Source organism: Mustela nivalis, assembly GCF_964662115.1.
Source record: "Mustela nivalis genome assembly, chromosome: 9".
NCBI lineage: Eukaryota > Metazoa > Chordata > Mammalia > Carnivora > Mustelidae > Mustela > Mustela nivalis.
Genome location: NC_139028.1, coordinates 27539125 through 27560416, shown reverse-complemented (window position 1 = coordinate 27560416; position 21292 = coordinate 27539125). Strand labels below are relative to the sequence as shown.

The window sequence follows — 21292 nt, the reverse complement described above, 5'->3', positions numbered from 1 at the left end:
TGAAGATGTCAGAAGGAAACAAAAGCTCAGTAAACCATTCGGGGGCATGGGCTGTGGGGGAGGGAGCCATGTGCACTGTAGCATTCAAGGCCAAAATTTCCAAAAATTCTATGCCAGTCAAACCAGTCACACCTGGGCCTGCCTAGAGGTCTCCCTGTGTACACACCCTCTGTGAGGGGGTCAGGGAATTTGAAAAAAAGCCTGTTTTCCTTTGTCGACTGGGGTTTCTCCCATCAACCCCATTCTCCGAGTTTTATTTTAAAAAATTGTTCACAGAATTTTAAAATTTATTTTAAAGAGAGAGTGGGAAGGGAGGACAGAGGGGAGCAGAGAGAGGGGGAGAGGGAGAGAGACAAGCAGACTCCCCATGGGTGCGGAGCTGGAAGCGGGGCTCCTTCTCACCACCCTGAGATCCTGACCTGAGCCGAACTCAAGCGTTGGATGCTTAAGGGCCTAAGCCACCCGGACACCCTGTTTGAATTTTTTAAGAATTATTATTATTGTGAAGGGCATATTTCCTTACAGGAGAGTAAAGAGACCGCTGGGGAGGACACCCGAGGAGGACCTGGCTTGGTTGTCTGAAGGCGGGACGTTTCTCACTGTTGGTCGTTTGGAAAGTTCCTTTAACTGGGCTGCAGTGGGTTTCAGCTCCTTCAGGAGGCAAGACAGGCCCCTGTCCTCACCTCTGGCTTTTGTGGAAGTTCAAAAGGAAATGGAAGCTACTCTGTGCCTTGATCTACATCCTCTCGCAGCCCCTTTCTTCCCCATGTCCTGCGTGAAACCAGACAAGCGGGGTCCAGGGCTCCGATCAGACTCTTTTTATTGTCACATTTACAAATGAGGTTCAGGTTGAGATAGAAAGGGAAGACCTGGCTTTCTAGCTTCTAAGCATCATTGCTGGGAGGGAAGAGACCCTCCCTCTGCTCCTCTCTGCTCACCCCCATTTACCAGGGGGAGGGGCTCTCGGGCGGCTCCTCAGCCCGGGGACCAGCCCTTCCCTGTGGATTTCCTGATTGGTATCCTCCTTGAGGGTCATCTTGGTTCCTAGAGAGAGAAAGAGGCTGGTTTGCAAGGCCCTAGGCTGGGACAAGCAGGCTGTGGGAGGGGTCGGGCCTCCTCTCTTCCTCAGTCCTTCCTGAACCCACTCTCCTCTGTGGAGGCCAGGCTCCTCTCAGTATGACCTTGTCCTCACCTTTGTCACCTGTTCTCCAGGATCCTTCCCCCTTCAGTCACTGGGTCCCCTCCTTTTGACACTAGCTTAGAAAGCCTTTCTTTCTCTTCCTATTTTCAGTCACCCCTGGCTCACCGTGCCTAGCCTTCTACTCCCATCACTTGCACACCCCAGCCCTCACCTCTCCACGTTTTTGTCCCGGCCTTTGGCTCCGGCTCCGGCTCCGACTCCGGCCAGGGCCCCGGGAGCCTCGAGAGCTGCTCGAGCCTCTGGAAGAGTTACTGCCTGCTGTGGAACAGGTGCTGGTGGCCTGGCCCCGGGACAGGAAGCCCGGTCGGCTGTAGGGGAGCCAGGCTTCTTCTGCACACAAGAGAGAAGGGCAGCCAGGCCCAGGCAGAGAACAGAATGTCCCTGTTTGCCCACTGGGCCACCTTGGTCTCAATCCCAGCTCTGAGAATTGCTGACGGCCGGCACGGTGCTCAGGCCATCCTGGGGACTGAGGAGAAACAGCATGACCAGCACGTGGCCTTGACATAACGCATGCTCAGAAACGCACCAGGAACTCCCAGACAGAACACCCAGCCCCACTCTTCCCTCATCTGGGCTGCAGTCCTGGGAAGTTACACAACTGGGGAACTTCAGGGGATTTTTTTCAGAGAGAGCTACAGAGACAAGTGTAGGTTTGGACCAAATGCATGAACCCAAAGGAAGGTGAGGGGTGAGATGGGTTGAAAATTTCAGAGCCCTGTGATGGCAGGGTCTATACTACACAATTAGCCTCCGGTGCCCCCTCTGCCCTGCCCTGGCCCTCCTTACCATCCAGGTGGGGACCCCGCTGGGCCCCTGGAGGCCCAGCCTGCACCGTTCTCCTCTCCCCACTGCGCTCCCGCTCCCGTTCCAAGGAGGACATGCTGCCTGCTGCTCTCAGCCCTAAGGCCCAGCTTGTCTCTTCCTCTGGTGGTGGCAAGGGTGGTGGGGGCAAGTCTGGGGAGAGACCGGCTTTCAGCAGACTCTCCCACCTCACCTGACACGGATCTTTCTCCCACTCCTATTCCCCGGCACCAGGAGGCTGCGACTGAACGGCCCAAGATTTAGGTTCACCTGCTCCCTTCTCCAGCCCCCAGAGCTCACCCTTGGTTTCCTGCCTAGTCCCCCTACTGTCACCATCTGTCATGGCCCATGGCACCCTCACCGCCAGGACTGTGCTCCCGACGATAGGGAACAGCCTTGGGTTTCCGGATTCGGGCACGGGGCCCTTGAAGTGGAGGAGTCATCTCCCCAGGCACCTGCCGGGTTCTCCCTGTAGCATTAGCAGACGGGGAGAAGAGCAGGTATGAGAGACGATCAGGAAAGGGGCTTGAGGGTGAAGAGGAAACAAGCTGGGGTGGGGGGGGTGTTGTGGGAAGGTAGGGGCAGACAGATCATTCTGCAGACTCACCTGGGGCACTGCTGGCTGTACTGAGGACAGGGCTGGGGCTGAGGTGATGGGAGACTGTGGTGCCAGCACCCAGGCCAACAGGCCTCCCTTCGTGGCTACTCAGAGTGGGCTGGGATACACTGAGAGGGGAACTTGGCCCAAGGGGCACCCTCCTGCAATGACATGAGGCTTCAGCATTTGTTCACTCAAGAAGCTCTAAGTACCTACTATGTGCCAGGCACTGTGCTAGATACTCCAATGAATAAGGCACAGGCTGTCCCCCACAGGGCTCGAAAGCTAGGGAAGTATGAGGGGAGCCATGTTTTTGAAGCTTGCCGAGCCACTCCGATAGAGAAATAGTCTGAAGGGAGGGAGAGACCTTGTCAGCCGTCAAGTTCCTTCCCGAATCACACTTCCACTCTGACACGGTCATGAGACCTCTGTATCCCAGATCCATCCATCCATCCATCCATCCAATCATCCACAGAATAGATATGTACCCAGGGCCTATAGTGTGCAAGGCACTATATACCTCCCTACCTGGGCATCTGGTGGAGATGGGGAATGTCAGTGGGAGGCTGGGGAGGGTCAGGAGGTGAGGGGGTAAGAGTGGCTGTGGACTGCTGTCCATAGGAAGATGTAGGGGAGGGGGCTTCCCCTTGGGATGGAGGGACCAAGCACACTCCACTGGAGCTGGGCTCTGCCGCATGGCTCCGCTCAGACGTTGGTGGGCACCACTCCTCTGGCTCTGAGCTGGGGGCAGAGAGGGAGGGGAGTAGCGATGACTGAGTAGCTTCCATACCTTCTACTTCTGGTTGCCCTCTCTGCTCCTCTCCTAGCACCTCTGCCCTCCCCCTGCATGGGACCCTTGGCCGTCCCATCTGTCTAGGACATCTGCAACAGGGCACAGCCTTACCCGCCCTCCAGCTCTTCCTCAGTCCCCTCTAGGCAGCTCAGTTCAGAGGAAGGGGGAGGTGGTGGCAGGGCTTCTGGCCAGCTGAGAGAGGGCATCTGCACAGGTTTTCCCAGAAGCTTTACTTTGCCTCCCCTGGCTCCTGAGAAGGGTAGGATGGGGACACACCAAGATAAGAGGCAGATGAGAAATGTCAGAAGAAGGTGCTGGGCTGGGTTTCAGAGGGGAAGGGTAGGGATATTCCCTGGGGATGCTCTGCTCAGAGCTAAAATGGGGGCGTTAGGGATTAAGTCATACCGCTGTCCCCCTGGATCCATTCAGGAGGAGCATACTGGTTCCAGGTGCCTGGATCCCCTGAGGGATTTGGGGGGAAACCCCCATGGAAGGTCTGCAGCTCCTCCCCAGGTGGCTCAATGGTGCTGTAGACAGGACCTTCGGTAGGGGCGGCAGTGCCCCGGGCCGTCTGAGCCAGGTACAGGGAGATCCCTGCTTCTGAGGAGGAGAAAGAGGGAGGCCAGGGTGGGAGGCAAGGGACAGGGTGCAGAGACAGAGAAATAGCGATAACAGGAGAATGGAGGGCAAAAGGAGACCCCACTAGATCAACTTCTTCCCCCACCCAAACCTTACCTCCCAAACCAGGGTAAAGGTTAGGCATGAGAGAGGTTCCCCCAACTCCTATCCTCCCCAAGGACTGACCAACCTCAGGAAGACTGGCAATCCTCGGCTCCCTTTAGTGTGCCCCAGGAGGTGGAGAGGAGAGAAGGGTGTTGGGGGCCAGGTGTGCCACTGAGGGAATTAGAACTCCTCACCATTGTAATATCTGTCGTCTGGGTCAGGATTGCTGGGGCAGCAGCTCCCCCTGGGCTCCTGGGCTGAGGGGCTTCGAGATGGGTGGGGCCACGAGTCTGCTAGCCAAGGGTAGGGGGCGGGGCCAAGGCCCATGGGTGGCCTGAGGGAAAGCACGTGAACGCTAGGGACCCAGAGCCTGAACAGGCTAGCGAATTTAAGAGTAATCAGGAATTGTAGGGCAGTAATGGTGAATTTGAGGGTGGCACGTGGGAGACAGTAGGTGGCAGGGAGGCCTGAGGAGGAAGGAGAATGGTCGCTTGATGGAGGGGGATTGTCCTTGGAAGATGGATTACAAGGATTACCTGGAACTGGCTCCAGAGAGGCCCTCTGAGTGTGGGAAGGACACTGGGAAGATGAGGGGGAGACTGGGTGAGAGAAGGGCCCGTACTTGGGGTCTGAACCCCACTGGAGCAGAGATAGCTTACCTGCAGGTGTGTAGGCAAAGGAGGCTTCCGAAAAGGAATCCATGGGAGAAAGAAGAGGGTAAATGGAGAAAGGGTCAGAAATACCCACATTCTTGTCCCCTTCTTGGCCATGGTCCCAATTCCTTCACTCAGCCTGTACCCCAGGACCAATTTCATCAGAATTTCTAGAAGTGGGACTCAAGCATCAGTATTTTTCTAGGGGCGCCTGGGTGGCTCAGTGGGTTAAAGCCTCAGCCTTCGGCTCAGGTCATGATCTCAGGGTCCTGGGATGGAGCCCCACATCAGGCTCTCTGCTCAGCAGGGAGCCTGCTTCCTCCTCTCTCTCTCCCTGCCTCTCTGCCTGCTTGTGATCTGTCTGTCAAATAAATAAATAAATAAATATCTTAAAAAAAAAAAAGTATTTTTCTAAAAAGTTCCCCAAGTGATTCCCATGTGTAGCCAAGATTGGGAAGCCCTGATCGATGAGACCTCAGAATCTCTCCAGACACGCCCCTTACCAGGGAGTAGCAGAAATCAAGTCGGCTCTTCTCAGCGGACCCCGCCTTTCCACCCAGACCCTGCCTCGCATTTTAATACTCTGCCCTGGCCACGCCCCCTCCTGCTAGGCCCCGCCCCTTGGGAAAGAGCTCCCCGCCCCCTCCAGAATTGCCCCTTCTATACTGAGACTGACTGCGAAGCCCGCTCTCCTCTCGAGTCATCTTAGAGGAATATTTTATCCCTCTCCCAGACTCAGGTCCCACCCCTTCTAGGTCCTGCCACTTCCCCCCAGTCCCGCCCGCTCCCAGCACGACGGTGCCCTCTGCGCGTCCCTCTCGAGGGAGCCACCCCTTCCTGACCCCGCCCCCACTCCCGGAGCTGCGAGCTCCTCCCGTCCGGCTCTAGGGACAGCCAGCCTCCCTTCGGAAGGGAAGGGATTTCTAGGCCCCGCCCATTCCAGGCCCTCCCTTTCCGTCCCCAGCGCCCAAGTGAGCCCCTCCGCCTGCACCGCCCCCCAGGCGCCGCTCACCGGTGTAGTGACTGAGCTCCTTGCGCTGCCTCCGGCGCCGGTAAAGGACCGCGCAGAGCCCGAGCAGCAGCGCCCCGCAGGCGGCGCCGCTGCCCGCGAGGAAGGCAGGCTCCCGCAGCACCCTCGCCAACCGCTCCGCCAGCCCCCGGCCCACCTCCAGCCCAGGCTCCGATTCCGGCGGGTTAGCTGTGGGGGTCAGAGAGGTGAGGGGACCAGGAGCCTGGAAACCCGGCAGCGAGGAAGGGGGGCCATCCCTGACCCCGTAGGCCCAGCTACGTCAGGACCCCCCGACTCCAGTTCCCCAGCCCTGAGCTCCCACCCCTTCTCCGGACTCACGCAGCTGCACCGACACCGGGACACTGGCCACGCCCACGCCAGCGCCGGTGACCGCCGCGACCTGGGTCCGGTAGAGAAGACCGGGCAGCAGTCTCTGGAGCACCGCGGAACGTGCCCAGCCTGCCGCGGACCGGTTGAGGTGGAAGCGGCTCTCATTGCCCAGGCACCAGATCTGGGGAGTCCGAGACCAGGGTTTAGAGTCTGAAAAGGGATCCTGGCCTCACATGGAAACTCGAAACTCTGAATAGTAGAGGGGGCTAGCCAGGCATCATTCAGCCTGGAGGGAATACTTTGAAAGCTCTCTCCTCTTCCCCAACCACATCTCCAGCCCCAAAGTCTAGGCAGGTTCCCTTCTCCCTAATCCTAGCCCCTAGCTTCTCCCTCTCCCTCCCCTCCCCAGTCCCTTCCAAAACCCTGTACCTGGTATTCCTTGATGACCCCATTTTGCTGGGAAGGGAGTGGAGGTTCCCAGGACACTGTGACACTGCTGTTGCCTTCACCCCCCAAGGCCACCGTTACTCCCTGAGGGGGACCACTGGGGGCTGTGCCCACCGTGGAGTATGGTGAGAAAGACAGTCATTGCCAGCTGCTCCTCCTGCCCCAACCTTCCCACTCCTAGGTACCACCTTGGGAACTGAAATATCAGGTATCCTTACTTCCCACAGCTTCCCTTGCTCTTCCCCTGCAAACTTCTATCCTTCCCCACTCCCCTTTTCCTGCTGTCCATTCATCAGCTCTGTGCACCTCCTCCCTTACCTTCCTCAGGAATGCTCCCGGTCACGACGGGACTTTCAGTCCCCAGCCCCTCCTGGCCTTGCGCTTGCACCTTGATCTGAATTTGGGTCCCTGGCGGGAGTCCTCTCAGCACAGTACTTTGCTGGGTTGGGGACTGTAGGTCCAGTACAGTCCAACTTCCCCCATCAGGACCTGCTACCCTCCAAGACACCCGGAAACCTTGCACCAGCTGGACTGGACCATCTACCTGTAGGAGACAGGACAAAGCACATCAGAAGGAGAAACAGGGACCACACAAGTCCTCTGGGCCCCGCCCATCCTCCACTCACCCTGTCTTCCCCAGCACTTGCCTCCCACCCTTCCCGGACCCATTCTTGGAGGTCATTATGGCCCCCATGATCATCCCTGCCCTTAACCTCATCCCTATGCCACACTCACAGTCCAGGACACCTGCAAGGTCCGGGGCCCAAGGACTATGGGCTCCTGCATGCGCACAGCCACTTCAGCCAGCCCCCGCTGTCCTCTCCATGGGTCCTCCACAGGCCTGGATGGGTTGCTGTCTAGTGACCAAAGAGCCCACTCAGCAGGCGCCATCAGGGACAGGGAGTGAGACTGAAAGTGTTCTTGTATCCTACCTTGCGCTGCCCCCACAGACTGGACTACTTAGCACCCCAGAGCACACCCCGGGATCAGGAGGGGGCTGGTCAGGGGAAGAGCTTCTGGAGGTGGGCGTGGGTGTCCAGCTACTATGAACCTACTTTCTGCACTTTAGAGACCTCAGTTCCTCATCTCCAGCATGAAGATGAACCTGCCAAGGTTCCTTCTAGTCCTAATAAGGTACAGTATCTGTGGGTAAAAGGCTCAGAAGTAAGGGTCTGCCAAGACGACTGAATTTCCCCCTCTCCCCTCTTCTCCTGTTCCCTCCACGAGAGGGAGGTGTGACTTATTCCGGGCTGGGCTACCAGGAGAGGTGGGCACAGCAGAGAAGAGCTGCCATTCTGTCATAGTTTGAAGAGAGGGGTGATCTGCAGTGTTTCGTGTCATATCCCCGAGCCGGGGACTCTGACCTTACTCACCCTGGGTGCGCACAGGCTCAGAGACGGGGCTGGGCTCACTGAGGCCCCAGGCTCCCACAGCGCGCACCAGGAACAGATAGATGGTGTTGGGCTGCAGACCACCGACTGTGTGTGTCTCCAGTTGCACGCCATCAGCCACCGTCCGCCATGTGTTGCCAGCTGCTTGGCTGCAACCGGGATGGGGTGACAGAGTTGTCTGAGCCAGGGACCCCCAACCCGTCTCCTCCCTCTCATCTGTTCTTTCCAAGCTTTCCCCCCAACCATAAGCCAAGACAAGGACATAAGATTCCCTTCTGACTTTCCAGGTTTGCATGTAAAACTTTCTCCATACCTGAAGGCCTCTATCACATAGGAGGTGACTGTGGCCCCTGCCTGCGGGTTGGGCTCCCAGGTCAGGGTAATGCTGTTCTTGGTGATCTCAGTGACCACTGGCTGAGAGGGAGGCCCCGGAGGGATACTGGGTTCGGTAGGGGGCTCTGGCGATACTCCCCAATCTTCTGCAGTGAGGAGATAATCTTTAAGTAGAAGGATGGGAAAAGGATGCCCCCACCATGTAACCTGCCCCCTTCACAGAGAAGCTGGGGATCTGTGACAGTGGTGACAGTGGAGAAGGGAAAGGAGTGAACTAAACATCAGCCTCCCAAGTGCACCACTTCTGTCCTCCTCCTCCCCACCACCGTGGCCATGGTATTTGGAAGCTTAAGCAGTGCTGGGGCCTGGGGAGGTACTGACTACTTTCCAAGCAGGTTTGGATGCTTTATAGGCAAAGCAAGGGGCCAGAGGCAAAACTCACCCCGCTTCCTAAGCCAGCTGCTCCACGTGGCCTCCCCGGTGAAACTCTTGGCCACACAGCTGTAGAAACCCATGTCCGTCTCCTGCAGGGGAGGGTAGAGAACTGGCAAACTGGAGATGGAGCACGGTAGGGTGAAGGGAGTTGAGGGGGGCGTTGTTCAGAAGCCTGGGGAAGGCGTGATCCACTTTCCATGGTCTCAGAGAGCAGAGAAGTAGAGATGGTGGGAGTCCCCGCAGGTACTTACGAGAGGTGGGCACGTGGACTGTGTGGCCATGGTCCATTACTCAGGCCCCGGTGGGGAGACTCACCTGCACGCTGGCGATGTACAGGGTACCGTTGGCCATGAGGTTGAGCTGGAGGTCATCCCCCTGCAGCCACTGCCCATCCTTCTTCCACTGGACACTAGGTTGAGGATTCCCAGTCACTCTGCATGGCAGCCACACAGAGGAGCCAAGTGCCAGCGTCTGATTGGCTGGTCCCTGGAGGATGATGGGAGGCAGCCCATCCAAGGAGGAGGCTGAGAGAGGAAGAACTTGGGCACCTCAGGAGAGGATCCCGGGTTCAGGCCACCAGCCCCTTGTCTTCCTTCTCTGCTCCTTCTCTCCTCCTCCCCCCAGAGATCGGAGGGGCTTCGATAACCATCTGGAGTCTCTGCCTGGGACCAGCCACCTATCAGTGGCTGCTGTAGTGGATTTCCAAACGTCAAGGTCATGTCTCAGGAACGTGCCCCTCCCCTTGCAGACATATTATATAGAATCCAAGAAAAACAGATTATCTTGAAGCCATTATATCCTTCTAGGCCATGGGTCCAGGCCTATCTCCATGAGTACCTACCTCTTTTTACCTCCAATAGGGCCTTGGCCAGGATGCTGCCGGCCACACTAACAGCCTGACACACATAGTAGCCAGCATCCCCGCTCTGCACAGAGGTAATGTTGAGCTGGCCACTGGGAGACACTGAGAAGCGCCCCTTGGGTTGAAGTGGCTGACTGGGGAAAAGCAGAACCTGGGGACAGAGCAAGGAACCAGGGTAGGGAATGAGCAGGCAGCTGGCAGAGAGAAAGATCCCTATTCCCATCAACCCCAGAATTCAGAGAATTCCTAAGGTTCTAGTTCCTACCCTGTCACCACCAGCCAGTTATATGACCTTGGGCCAACTAGTTAGATCTACTCACAAAAATGTGGTAATTTTATTAGATGATTTTGGGGTGCACTTCCCTGCTTTATGACTTATTCTTTGAGAAACTTTGAGCAAGCTCTTTAACCCTCCTGAGCCCAGATTTCCCCAAATTTGGCTCTTAGGGGATAGTTATAAGGATTAAATGAGTAATTATGAAAATCTTTTAAAACATTATGTGATAGGGCGCCTGGGTGGCTCAGTGGGTTAAGCCGCTGCCTTCGGCTCAGGTCATGATCTCAGAGTCAGCAGGGAGCCTGCTTCTCTCTCTCTCTCTGCCTGCCTGTCTACTTGTGATCTCTCTCTGTCAAATAAAATAAAAATAAAATCTTAAAAAAAAATTATGTGATAAAGGTTTAATATTTTCCCCTTCTTTCTGCTTCTATGTTACATAGATACGTGGAAGGTTGAGAAAGAGGTTTGGGTCACAGGTAAATGGCACCTTGCTGACCCCCTGATGGGTCCCTACTCCCACCCTCTACTACCATCAGCATTTTTACTCATTTAAGAATCTAATTAAAATACAGCAATCCCAGGGGCGCCTGGGTGGCTCAGTGGGTTAAGCCTCTGCCATCTGCTCGCTCGGGTCATGATCTCAGGGTCCTGGGATCAAGCCCCGCATCGGGCTCTCTGCTCAGCGGGGAGCCTGCTTCCCTTCCTCTCTCTCTGCCTACTTGTGATCTCTCTCTGTCAAATAAATAAATAAAAATCTTTAAGAGAAAAAAAAATACAGCAACCCCAGATGCTGGAGAAGATGTTGGAAAATCATGGTGTGGATTTGGAATGAGGTAGTAGAAGAACTGGTTGTCCATTGGGGTGGGATTAGTCACTTATTTGATTATACTGATCCTGTTTCCCAGTAGCAAAATTCCCTTCCCCTAGCGTTTGGTACTCATGTTGTAACTTCGGTGAATGTTCATTCCGCTTGTGTATTGAGGAATTTGTTTGCACAGGGGGGTGACTGTGAGCTCCCCTGGGGGAAGTCCCTTAGAAGTAGATGATCTAGGGCACCTGGGTGGCTCAGTGGGTTAAGCCGCTGCCTTCAGCTCAGGTCATGATCTCAGGGTCCTGGGATCGAGTCCCGAATCGGGCTCTCTGCTCAGCAGGGGACCTGCTTCTCTCTCTCTCTCTCTCTCTCTGCCTGCCTCTCCGTCTACTTGTGAGCTCTCTCTGTCAAATAAATAAATAAAATCTTTAAAAAAAAAAAAAAAAGAAGTAGATGATCGAGTCCTGCTGTGCCCTGAGCAGCTTTTTTAGAGTAAATACTTTTCAGAGCAGTTTATTAAAGCCCAGGCCCCATTATGGGCTGGATTTGCTACATCTTCAGGGCAGCCTTGCTTAAAAATAGAAGGATTCTCCAGGGAATTACCATACAGGACTGCTTCCTCCCACCTTAACATATTAACATCATTTCTTTTTAAAGTGTTCAATATGCTCCAGGCCTTTTATATTCATTATCTTATTTAAGCCTCCCAAATAACTTGCAAGGGTTTCTGGGAGGACCAAAGGTAAAACAGGGCCTCCAGGAGAAGTCTGTAGAATGTAAAAGGAGGGGGGCTAAGACCTAGAAGAGAAGCTGTGGGAAGGCCCACAGATCTGGCCACCTACTTGACTTCCCTCTTTTTGCCAGAAGATGGCAGGTGGGGGATTTCCTTTGGTCTCACACTGGAAAGCCACGCTCTCACCAGGAGCTGCCATCTGGTCCTGGGGCTGGGTCACCAGCTGGGGTGGGACTGGGAAGGGGGAGGGGATAAAGGAACCGGGAGTCAGGCATTCAGAAGGGAGACTGAGGGAACAGGAGAGAGAGGGAAGCCCAAGCTTGGCTTAAGTGGGAGCCGATACCCGTCTCTTGTTCAAGCAGGCTCAGCTTTCTCCTCCTTTCTCTCCTCCAAGTCTCCAGTGGCCCACCCATCTCTCCCACTCGGCCCTTTCTCCCTTGTTCTTCTCTTTACCCAGTCCTCCACGTTCCTGCATCTCATCCCTGCCTCGGGCAGTCTGAGGCAGGCCCTTACCGTGAACAGTGAGGGAGCCAGATGCTTCCGCGCGGCCCACGCTGTTCTCAGCCACACAGGTGTAGGTCCCCTGGTCGTCAGCACTCACACGCCCGATCCAAAGGCTGTGGTCACTCCGGATCTCATACCTGCTCCACTCCCCACCCCCAGGCTGGGTTGGCCAGAGCTACAGACCCCTTTTCTCTCCCCCAGGATAGACATCACAATTGGGGTACATAAAGACAAGGTAGGCCTCAATAGGGACCCATCAAATGAGATGGGGAACAGATAGGACAGGGGCCACAGTCTCCAGGAGACAGGTTTCTGTGTGTCGTCAAGTGAGATGGTGTCTGCCTTCCCATTTTCTAGGGCAGGGTATGCTCTTGAGCCCGTTGGGTCTCCTTACTGGCAGAAGGAGAGGGATTCTCACCTGCCTGTGGGCAGTTCCCCATCCTCCTTGCGCCAGCGTAGACGGGGTGGGGGGTCCCCCTGCACCTCGCATGGGAAATCCACGGGGGCGTCGGCCAGGACCACCTGATTCACTGGTCTACGCAGGAACGAGGGTCGCTCTGTGGAGCGGGAGTGAGTGAATCACCAGGGGGTCTGCACGGCTTCTTACTACCCAGGCTGCACACCCCTGTAACCCGCAAACTCCCTGTGCCTACCCAGTACCACAAGTTCAGCGGCCCCACTCTCCCGTTCTCCTGCCATGTTGGAGGCCACACACACATACAGCCCTGCGTCACTCTTGAGTGTATGTGACATCATCAGCTTCCCTCCACGGATCTGCAGAGTAATAATGGTAACTTTGGTCTTCGGTAGCCATCAAAGCAAATTTATTTATTTCATCCTCCCAGTAAGCCCAGTGAGAGGACCAGAAAAATTGACCCACTTATCAGATAAGGAATCCTTAAGTGATCTGCCCAAGGGTGGTGGGGGGAGGGGCCCTCAGGTCTATGTTTGTTCCCACAGCCCAGCCTACCTTCCACAAGTTCCTGGGGCTTCTTGCTCCACACCTGTTTTATTCCAAGTCCATCCTATCTATCCTTAACTTATCCCTCACTTACTAGCTTACTCTCAGCCTCTGGTCTGCTAATGCCAGGTGCTTAAATCTCCTTAAATCTTATCATATTCAAGACATTACTCCTTGGCCCTCCAAAACCCTTAGATTCACTCTTTCCTCCTTTGGGACAGGCAGGGCACCTTACCCTGTGGCCCCGCGCGCCAAGACGCCCTTGGCCCCAGCCCTGGCCCATCAGATCCTTAGCCCTGGCACCAGGCCTCGCCTCACCGTGATCCTCCCCTCCTCCTCCTTGAGTCTTGCACTGTCCTTCTTCCAGGACACGGAAGGCTCTGGGTGGCCACGGGGAGGCACGCATTCCATTACCGCCGGCTCCCCCACTGCCACCTCCACGTTTCCAGGAGACTGCCGGAAATCATCACGGAGGACTGTGGCGGGGGGCGGGGGGGGGGGGCGGACAGAGACAAAGAGAGAATGAGAATGAATGACCAGGGGAATAAATGAACAACTGGGTTAGGACACAAGGGAAGTGTCTTGGGGAGGGGTGTATTACCACAGACCCGAACTCTTCCCCAGGTGCAAAAATACTCTGGCCAGCGCGTGGACGTTAGACACCTAGGGTCACGGTCCCAAAAGAAGATGCTGAAGGAGCTGAAATTGGGGCTGGTTCCTGATCGGATTACCTGGGGCCTTCCCGCGTCTGGTGGGAACCAACCAGAAGACAGGGCGACACTCACCTGCCACTTCCAGCGAGGCATTTCTACTGGCCGCTGCCCCCAGGTAGTTGCGCGCCACACAGGTATAGACTCCCTCGTCGGGGCGCGCGCGGCGCCCGTGCACGATGCGCGGGAAGAAGAGGGCGCCGCTGGGCAGCAGCAGGCGGTGCGCGCGCGGATCCTCGCGCGCAGTGGCCACTCGAGCCCCATTCTTGTACCACTCGATGTTGGGCCGGGGCCGGCCCTCGGCACGGCAGGGCAGCGTGGCCGGCTCGCCTCGGGAGACCAACAGATCTGGCGGCTGCTCCACGATGCGCGGCATCGCGTCCTCCGGCTCGACCCTTGACGCTGAGGGCAGGGGGATTGACACAGCATTTTGACCCGGAAATTAGGGAGAGGTTTCAGAGAGAAAGACAGCCTTGTCTGCCCCCCCCCCCCATCCCTCTTCCCTCTGAAGGGGTCCTCTGGGCAGACGGGCACTTCCACGTTCTTGGGCTGGAAAGGATATGCTTACAGACAGGCAGATCAGTAGACTAATCAGGACACAAACTCCTAGGCTGGCTTTCTAAGCTGCCTAAAGACAGCAGCCTTCTCTCTCAAGGTTAAGTGGAGAATGACTGGGCCTTGTCGGGGCAAGTAGACCACTCCTCTAGTCCAAGGGTAGTCAGTCTCCCACACCGACTGGTTCGCAGATTGTCCTCACTCCCTGAAGCAGAGCACCAGAGCCAACACGTGGTCCTTGGCCTCCACATGGTGGTGGGCCAGCCTGGGGTCTCTTAGGAAAAGTGAGAAGAGAGTGATCTGACTAAAGTCTGGGACTAGGAGAGGTTCTTAACCTGGAGTCTGGGAATGGACATAGAGTGCTTCTTTGTCTTTTTTGTCTATTTATTTATTTTATTAAGTAAACTCTATGTTCAACGTTGGACTTGAGCTCATAACTCAGAGATCAAGAGTCGCAGGCTCTGCCAACTGAGCCAGCCAGGTACCCCTCTTACTGACTCCCAGACAATCATGCTTGGAGAAACCCGTAAAGTCCCAGGAACTGAATGAAAATGGTAGCAAAATGCGAATAACGCTCCTTTTCTAAGAGGTTCGGAGTTTTCAACAGATTCTTCTACAGGTTGATGTAGCAGAGAAAGGCTAAGAATCACTAACTAGGAAGGGGACTCCTTTCCTGAATCACTAACTAAGAAGGGGACTCCATTCCTTCTTTTGTTTCATCCAGTCGGTTCACCTGCACAGTCTGCTATTGGCTCTTACTTGGCCTGCAGACTCCTGCGGGCTTCATCTTCCACAGTTGCTTTAGGATCCGGGATGCTCGAGTCCATTAGGCTCAGACACGCCCACTTCATCACAAGTGGATTTGTAACCCGCGGCGGCCAGTAGGCGCCGCTGCTGCCTCGCATAATTTGGCGTCCTCATAACCAGGACTACCCCGACTCCAGTGCTCTACCTTATCTTACCCCCGCCCGCGCCCCTCCCACTCTGTTCCAAACCACCCCCACCCCCGACCTTGAGCTCCAGGCGTCGGTGTGGGGTTGGGTTTCATTGCCCCAACCCCTATTCTTAGAAGATCTTTGGAGACAAAGCCGAAGGGGTTGCCCCTTGCCGAGGTCCTCCAGGAACAGTTAAACTGGCTAGGACAAGATCAGTTTCCCTCCCACTTAGGGAAGGGAGTAATTTTTTCGATTTCCTTCCTTCCAAATGGAAATCTCTGCTTCTCAGCTGTCTCTTCTACAGCATCCCACCCCTGTCCCAGTTTAGGCAGAGCCCCATGCTGAGCCACGGTAGAGCAGCTAAGAGCTCAGGGATTGTCCTGGAACCAAGTAGGGCTGAGATCTCAGATTTGACACTTCCTAGCTATACAGACTTGGCAAATTATGGAGCTTCTCTGAGTCTGTTTATTTTGAATATGGGAGTGGTGATAGGGTTGTCATAATACCATAATGAATGTAAGCGCTTGGGGAAAGGCTCTATAAATATGGTAATTCCCTGATTATTTAGGGGCACTTCCTCCCTAGCCCACCGTACCTAATCAGATTCTATTAGACCCTAATATTCCTTTCTCCCCCATCACATAACCTTAGGGTGTAATGGAAATAGGTTTGTTACTGCTAAGCTTTATGCTGCTTTTGTGACCACTGGGGTACTTTTCATCTTCTCTGAATTTGTTTCCTCGGCGGCAAAGTGTGGCCACCAACCTCCTTACATTTTCAAGTGTAAATGAGACACTGCATGGTGACAACACTATTAGATAGACCGCTGGGAGTGCAGAGGTGTGTCGGTGCTGTCTGGGAGAGGGGCTCTGCCCCTAACCTCCTGGAAACCTGAAGGGGGGGCCAGGAATTCGGAGAATTCCAGCTCACTTCCCACCTTCTTCAGCCCTGCTGGCTCTTACATACCACACCCTTCTGGTCGGTCCTTCCCCCCTAATTCCTGTACACACAGCTGCAGGCACCCTTTCCCTGGAATTTCTTCCCTGTCATTCCCCGTCTCAGGAGATGCACCGAAGGCAGCTAATGAATAGCTAATGATCATGCTAATGAAGCTCTGGGGCTCCTCCCTCAGCACCTGGAGAACCACCCACACAAACACATGCACATTGCCCTTGTCTCCTTTTTCGTCTTCTTAGAGTTTCCAGGACCGTGCTGCCCCTAGACTGTAGTGGGTGGGTGTCAAGGGATGGGGGAGAACCAGAGGGGAAATCCTGGGCAAAGGTGTCCGGGAAAGCGGGAATTTCCGACGCGGCCGGCAGGGGGCGCCATCGAGCGTCTTCCCCAGACTCCAAGCGGCCAACTCCGGCCGCCTCCCCGCCGCGCTAGGGGAGCGCGCGCTGTCTCAGTCATTTATTAATCACCGTAATTAGCGGTAACGACCTCGCCGCCGGCACAACCCGCCCGCCGCAGTCCTGCCGGGTGGGCCGGCTGTGAGTTCCACCTCTGAGCTGCAAACTTCTAAAGTTTCCTTAAACCCTCCGCTTTTGTCGTCCTCTGTAGCTAACACATCCAACGTTTCAGCTTCCTCACCCAAGTCCTAAGTGAGTTCTTGGAAAACTTTGGGGGCGCGAGGGAAACTTGCTAGCTGGGGGGTCACCGAGTGGCCCCGGCCCTCCGACGACAGCGTGCCCTCTTCTGCCCTCCCTCCCTGGGTGCCGGCCCCTCTTAGCTCGGTATTGCCCATCACCAGCCACGGTTCTCCTCAATTGGGGTGGCCGCGGGAGTCGGTTGCGCAGATGGAGAGCAAAGGATTTGACAGCCATCTCCTCCCAAGCCCTGGATCTTCCACCGATACCCCCACTCAGGGTCTCCAAGCCCCAAATCCCTCCTTGGTCCTCACCCACGCCCCCGAGAAGGCGCTTGGGGCGCTCCGCTTGGTCCCAGATCTTGAGGCAGGGGCGCTTTGGCCTCCCCCTCCACGCCGCCTTCCCATCTTACCCCATCCCTTGATCCGACGTCCCCACGGGGCAGGGTCTTACCATTGAAAGAAGGATCGCCGGGGGGCAGCAGGCTGTGGTTGAGCGCCGCCACCGAGGAGTTGAGGCCGAAGAGCAGGTCGCTGGAGTTGGAGACGTCCCCCGCCAGCGAGTCCGCGAATAAGTTCATTTGAAGCAGTGTTTTGAGCAGGTAGCGCAGCATGGCGCGACCCAACTGGGATCGGGGCGGGGGGCTCGGGGCCCAGCCCCTGGGTCTGAGACCCGCGGGCCGGGAGCCGTAAGCCCCTCCACAGCCTCTGCGCGCTGCCCCAGCCACGGTGCCGCTCTCCTGCCGGCGCGCCTGGGTACGGTGCGTGCCTCCGCGTGCCCTCCTCCTTCCCTCGTCCTTCTCTCCACCCCCCAGTGCCGCGGTCCCCCGGGAGCTGGGCGGGCGGAAAGCAGGTGCCACGCCGATCACGGCGTAATTAAGGGATTAATCCGCCTCCCTCCACCCTCCCATCCCCATCCGGATGGCCACTAGCAGGGCCAGAGACTCGAGTCGAGTAGCGCGCGAGTTGAGTCTCCGCCCCGCGCCCCGCGTCCCGGGTCGGGGTTTTGGACACCGCAGCTATTTCCCTCCTTTCTCAAAGCAGCCAAGATGAGGGATGAGGCTCTGTCTGACTTTGCCCTTCTGACTGACTTTAAAACAGGATTCCCATCTCTCTTTTACCCGCCCTTAGGCTAAGACCAAGAACTTTCCTCCACCTCTCAAAGCCCTGGTTTCAATTTCCTCCCAAGTCCCGGGGCTTAGCTGCGAAGTGCTGGAGGCTGGAGTGGTTTAGCGCGGGAGTCCGGGGCGGGTGCGGAATAACTGCACGGCGCGTCCACCCGTCACCCCTCTGTAGCCCGTTTTACAGCGGAGATACCATGGGACAGCGTGCTGTGTCTTGACCCGGAGTCCTGCTTCACACGCTCTAATCTAGTAGTACGCGCAGGAGACTCACCAAGGATAAAACTGGAGGGGACAGGCCCAAGGGAATCCGGGCACTTAGCATCTATATGCATACCTCGGGCCATCTATTTGCATACTTTTACAGTACTGTGCTCTGACGTGGTTTATTAAATTGTTTTACCTTCTTGAGGAGACTGAAGGCAGATAGCCAGGACCAAGACAAAGAGAGCAATATTTTCTGTAAAGGCAAGTGCAAGAGAAGAGAAGGGCCTGATGCAAAACTCGTGCAAAACCGTTCAAACCCGATAAAGGTTGTCCTTCCAATGCGGAGCAGTGGGGAGAAACCGCGATCCCCTCTTCTCCATCCAGCATGCTTCTGAGTTTTCTGCAGTTCTTTTTACCTGAAAATCTCTTCGTCCCCCACCACCCACTCACTTGCTCACTTTCCTAGGCTGGAGATAGCATTGGGGTGTCAAGGAGAGCTAGAGACCTTGGCCTATCTATCTGGGCAAAGCCATGTTGATGGCTGACTGGTGGGGTTCTAGCCCAGTCTTCAGGCTCTGGATGATGAGACCACCTTCCTGGGGTGGCTGCTTCTGACCCGGGAGGGGCTGGTGAACAAGCCTGGATCCAGAGAGGTGGATGCCACCGGGTCACAGAGCCCACAGTAAACACATTCCCGAGTTCAAAGTATCAGGCAGGCAGTGCTCAAGTGAAGCAGACACTTTGTCAAAGAGGGGGAGGCTTGCCCCAGAACTCCACCCCCAATCTACACGCATCAGCTCTGCGCTGGACTGAGTTCCCAAAGCCGGAAACAAAAGTGCTAGGGGGTTGGGGTGCTGAGATGGTCCTGCTGGGAGGCAGCGCCCTGGGAGCTGTTCTTTCAGCACCCTCTGCCTGTGCTGAACTTGGGATCTGGTGCCCCACAAATGGCTTAAATCCGACCTGACCTTGAGGCTGAGATGAGTCGGTGTAGACAGGGGCTAGCAACACATTTTCTCTGATGCACCAGGGTACTAAAATATGGGATTTGGCACTGTCCCTTGCTCCAGGGCCAGGCAGCATTCAGGTAAGAGACTGTAAGAGATAGGTTTCCCTCACCAGAAAATCAATCAGTTCAGGAATGATGCACCCAGAAGGGCTTTCCAATCCCTTATTTGCCAAATGAAAGACATCCCCTCTGTGGACTTCAATTTCCTCTTCTGATAAGGAGATATTGTACTACCTTCTCTGCTCTGATGCTTCAGATTTCCGGTTCTGGGACCCTGTGTTTTGTCTCCTGCTGACTGGGGTCACCCAGCTTCCATTACACCAGAGGCTAAGCCTGGACAGATATCCAGGGTCCTGGCACCTGGCCCTGCTGCAGGACACGGAGAGCAGACAGGAAACTGCATCCCACCATGTGGCTCCTGCCCCATCCTAATCCCCTGATTTGCTCCCAATCGGCCTCTCAGCAAACACAGGGCCTGCCAGCGTCTAGGGGCTTGTCACCCTGTTAGCGGATTTGTTCCCAGAGACAGCGCAGTTAATTGGCCCTTTATGTGGGGATCAGGGCGTATTTGCTCAGGGTTCCCTGAGCGGAGGCTGCAATTCAGCCCACGGGCAAGGCTGCTTCCGAATCCCTCTCATCCTGGTTTGGAGGTCGGACAAATAGTGCGGCCACTCTCCTTTCCTAGACTCTCCTGGTCTGGATCTCCTTTTCCCCCTCTACACCTCCCCCCTTCTTGGCATGTTCTTTTTCCTGTCCCTACCTTTCTTTTCCTTTCTTCTTCTTTTTCTTTTTTTTTAAAGATTTTATTTATTTATTTGACAGACAGAGAGATCACAAATAGGCAGAGAGACAGACAGAGAGAGAGAGATGAGGAGAAGCAGGCTCCCTGCTGAGCAGAGAGCCCAATGCGGGACTCGATCCCAGGCCCCTGGGATCATGACCTGAGCCGAAGGCAGAGGCTTAACCCACTGAGCCACCCAGGCGCCCCCCTACCTTTCTTCTTGTTTCTCTCTGGTCTTTCCTTCTCGGTACTCCTCTGTATCTCTAGAATACTCTCCCTTTAAACCTACTCAGACTGAATGCCAAAAGGGGGTGTGTACTCAATTGGGGGTACACTGGGAAATAAATACCTCCCAAGTTCCCTTCCCCTGTCCTAGTGTTCTGAGAGCCCTGGGCCTAGAAGGAGGTGGAACAGAGAGAAGACAGAGGGGTCACGCCTTCCAGTTCTTCTGCAGCCCTCTCTTTCCCTTCCTTTCTTAAGGTCAGATGGGCAGCCTAGAAGTTGGCCCTGCACCTTTCCAAGTCCAGCCTTTCTCTGGACTGTTTCCATAAGCCATTCTAGAAGCAGTCTGCCTCCTATTTGTCTCCTCACCAGCCTTGCCTCCCCTCCCACAGAATAACAACTCTGGAGTCTCTCTCTTGCATAGACAGAGTAAGTAACTCCCTGCATCTACCTCCACTTCCTTACCTGTAGACGGTAGGTGCTCCTATAAGACATACAACACTCCGAGTGTATGCACTGAAATCGGGAAGCCCTTGTCTGGGGGTCCACTCAATTGATCTATAAGTTTCCACCTTGGGCTGAAGGAAGAATCAGAGTTGAGTTCAGGGCCCCTCCCTTCTACTACTTCAGGAGACACTTCTTTTCCAGAGTCTCATCAATAGTACCGTCTGTACTTTAAAAAGGGTAAGGAGGGGTGGTTCAGTGGGTTAAGGCCTCTCCCTTCGGCTCAGGTCATGATCCCAGAGTCCTGGGATCGAGCCCCGTATTGGGCTGTCTGCTTGGCAGAGAGCCTGCTTCCCCCTCTCTCTCTGTCTGCCTCTCTGCCTACTTGTGATCTCTCTCTGTCAGATAAATAAATAAAATCTTAAAAATAAATAAATAAAAAGGGTAAAGAAGAGAAGAGGAGGTTGGGAAGTTGGCAGAAAGTAGCAGCAGGCAGAGAGGATGGAGATAGTTTGTTCTGAGAGGGTTATGGCATCTAGAGGGAAGAAGTGTGTGTGTGTGTGTGTGTGTGTGTGTGTGTGTGTGTGTTGAGGGAGAGAATAGTCACCCCAGGCCGACTTCCTTGGCCTAGTGCCAGCAAACAGGCCAGAGAATGTGGTGGGGAGTTTTCAGGGACTAAGCTGGGGGCTATATGGGAGGTCTTGGTGGTCCCAAGCCTGAGTGCCAGCTGGTGGATGAAGTTGCTGGCATGTAATTGCCCAGGAGGGCAGTCTGAGGACAAACCCCCGATCTCACACTGAATACTGCGACTGTCTGTCTCCCCAGTGTGCATGCGTGCACACACATACCCCCCACCCCGCCCAG

General features: G+C 55.4%; 1 protein-coding gene across 3 annotated transcripts; it reads right to left on the bottom strand.

The window, feature by feature from the left end:
* Window positions 1-783: 783 nt before the first annotated feature.
* ROBO3 (roundabout guidance receptor 3) lies at window positions 784-17325 on the bottom strand. Of its 3 annotated transcripts, XM_082683732.1 has the most exons (28): window positions 17102-17325; window positions 13648-13974; window positions 13181-13338; window positions 12555-12675; window positions 12320-12458; window positions 11911-12038; window positions 11507-11631; window positions 9556-9727; window positions 9030-9238; window positions 8722-8803; window positions 8260-8425; window positions 7929-8095; window positions 7291-7412; window positions 6874-7099; window positions 6538-6659; window positions 6118-6289; window positions 5782-5967; window positions 4776-4799; window positions 4653-4695; window positions 4311-4450; window positions 3799-3993; window positions 3505-3643; window positions 3129-3341; window positions 2610-2761; window positions 2364-2471; window positions 1988-2155; window positions 1353-1531; window positions 784-1044 (listed from the first exon to the last, which is right to left on the bottom strand). In XM_082683732.1, exons 1-28 carry the CDS (start codon window positions 17259-17261, stop codon window positions 1033-1035), a joined length of 4155 nt encoding a protein of 1384 aa, XP_082539858.1. In that variant the 5' UTR covers window positions 17262-17325; the 3' UTR covers window positions 784-1032. The 3 variants fall into 3 exon arrangements, with proteins under 3 accessions (XP_082539858.1, XP_082539856.1, XP_082539857.1); XM_082683730.1 differs by lacking the exons at window positions 5782-5967; window positions 6118-6289; window positions 6538-6659; ... (12 more) ...; window positions 13648-13974; window positions 17102-17325 and adding an exon at window positions 5273-5497 and having other exon boundaries at window positions 785-1044; XM_082683731.1 differs by lacking the exons at window positions 5782-5967; window positions 6118-6289; window positions 6538-6659; ... (12 more) ...; window positions 13648-13974; window positions 17102-17325 and adding an exon at window positions 5273-5336 and having other exon boundaries at window positions 785-1044; window positions 4311-4695.
* Window positions 17326-21292: the final 3967 nt, after the last annotated feature.

Excerpts from the sequence above, each read along its gene's own strand:
- ROBO3 (XM_082683732.1), bottom strand. The coding sequence starts at position 17,261 with ATGCTGCGCTACCTGCTCAAAACACTGCTTCAAATGAACTTATTCGCG. Across the intron at positions 3,994-4,310 it reads AGACGACAGATATTACAATG|AAGCAGGGATCTCCCTGTAC; the intron begins GTGAGGAGTTCT and ends TCTCCTCCTCAG. Across the intron at positions 3,342-3,504 it reads GAGGAAGAGCTGGAGGGCGG|CTCAGAGCCAGAGGAGTGGT; the intron begins GTAAGGCTGTGC and ends CTCTGCCCCCAG.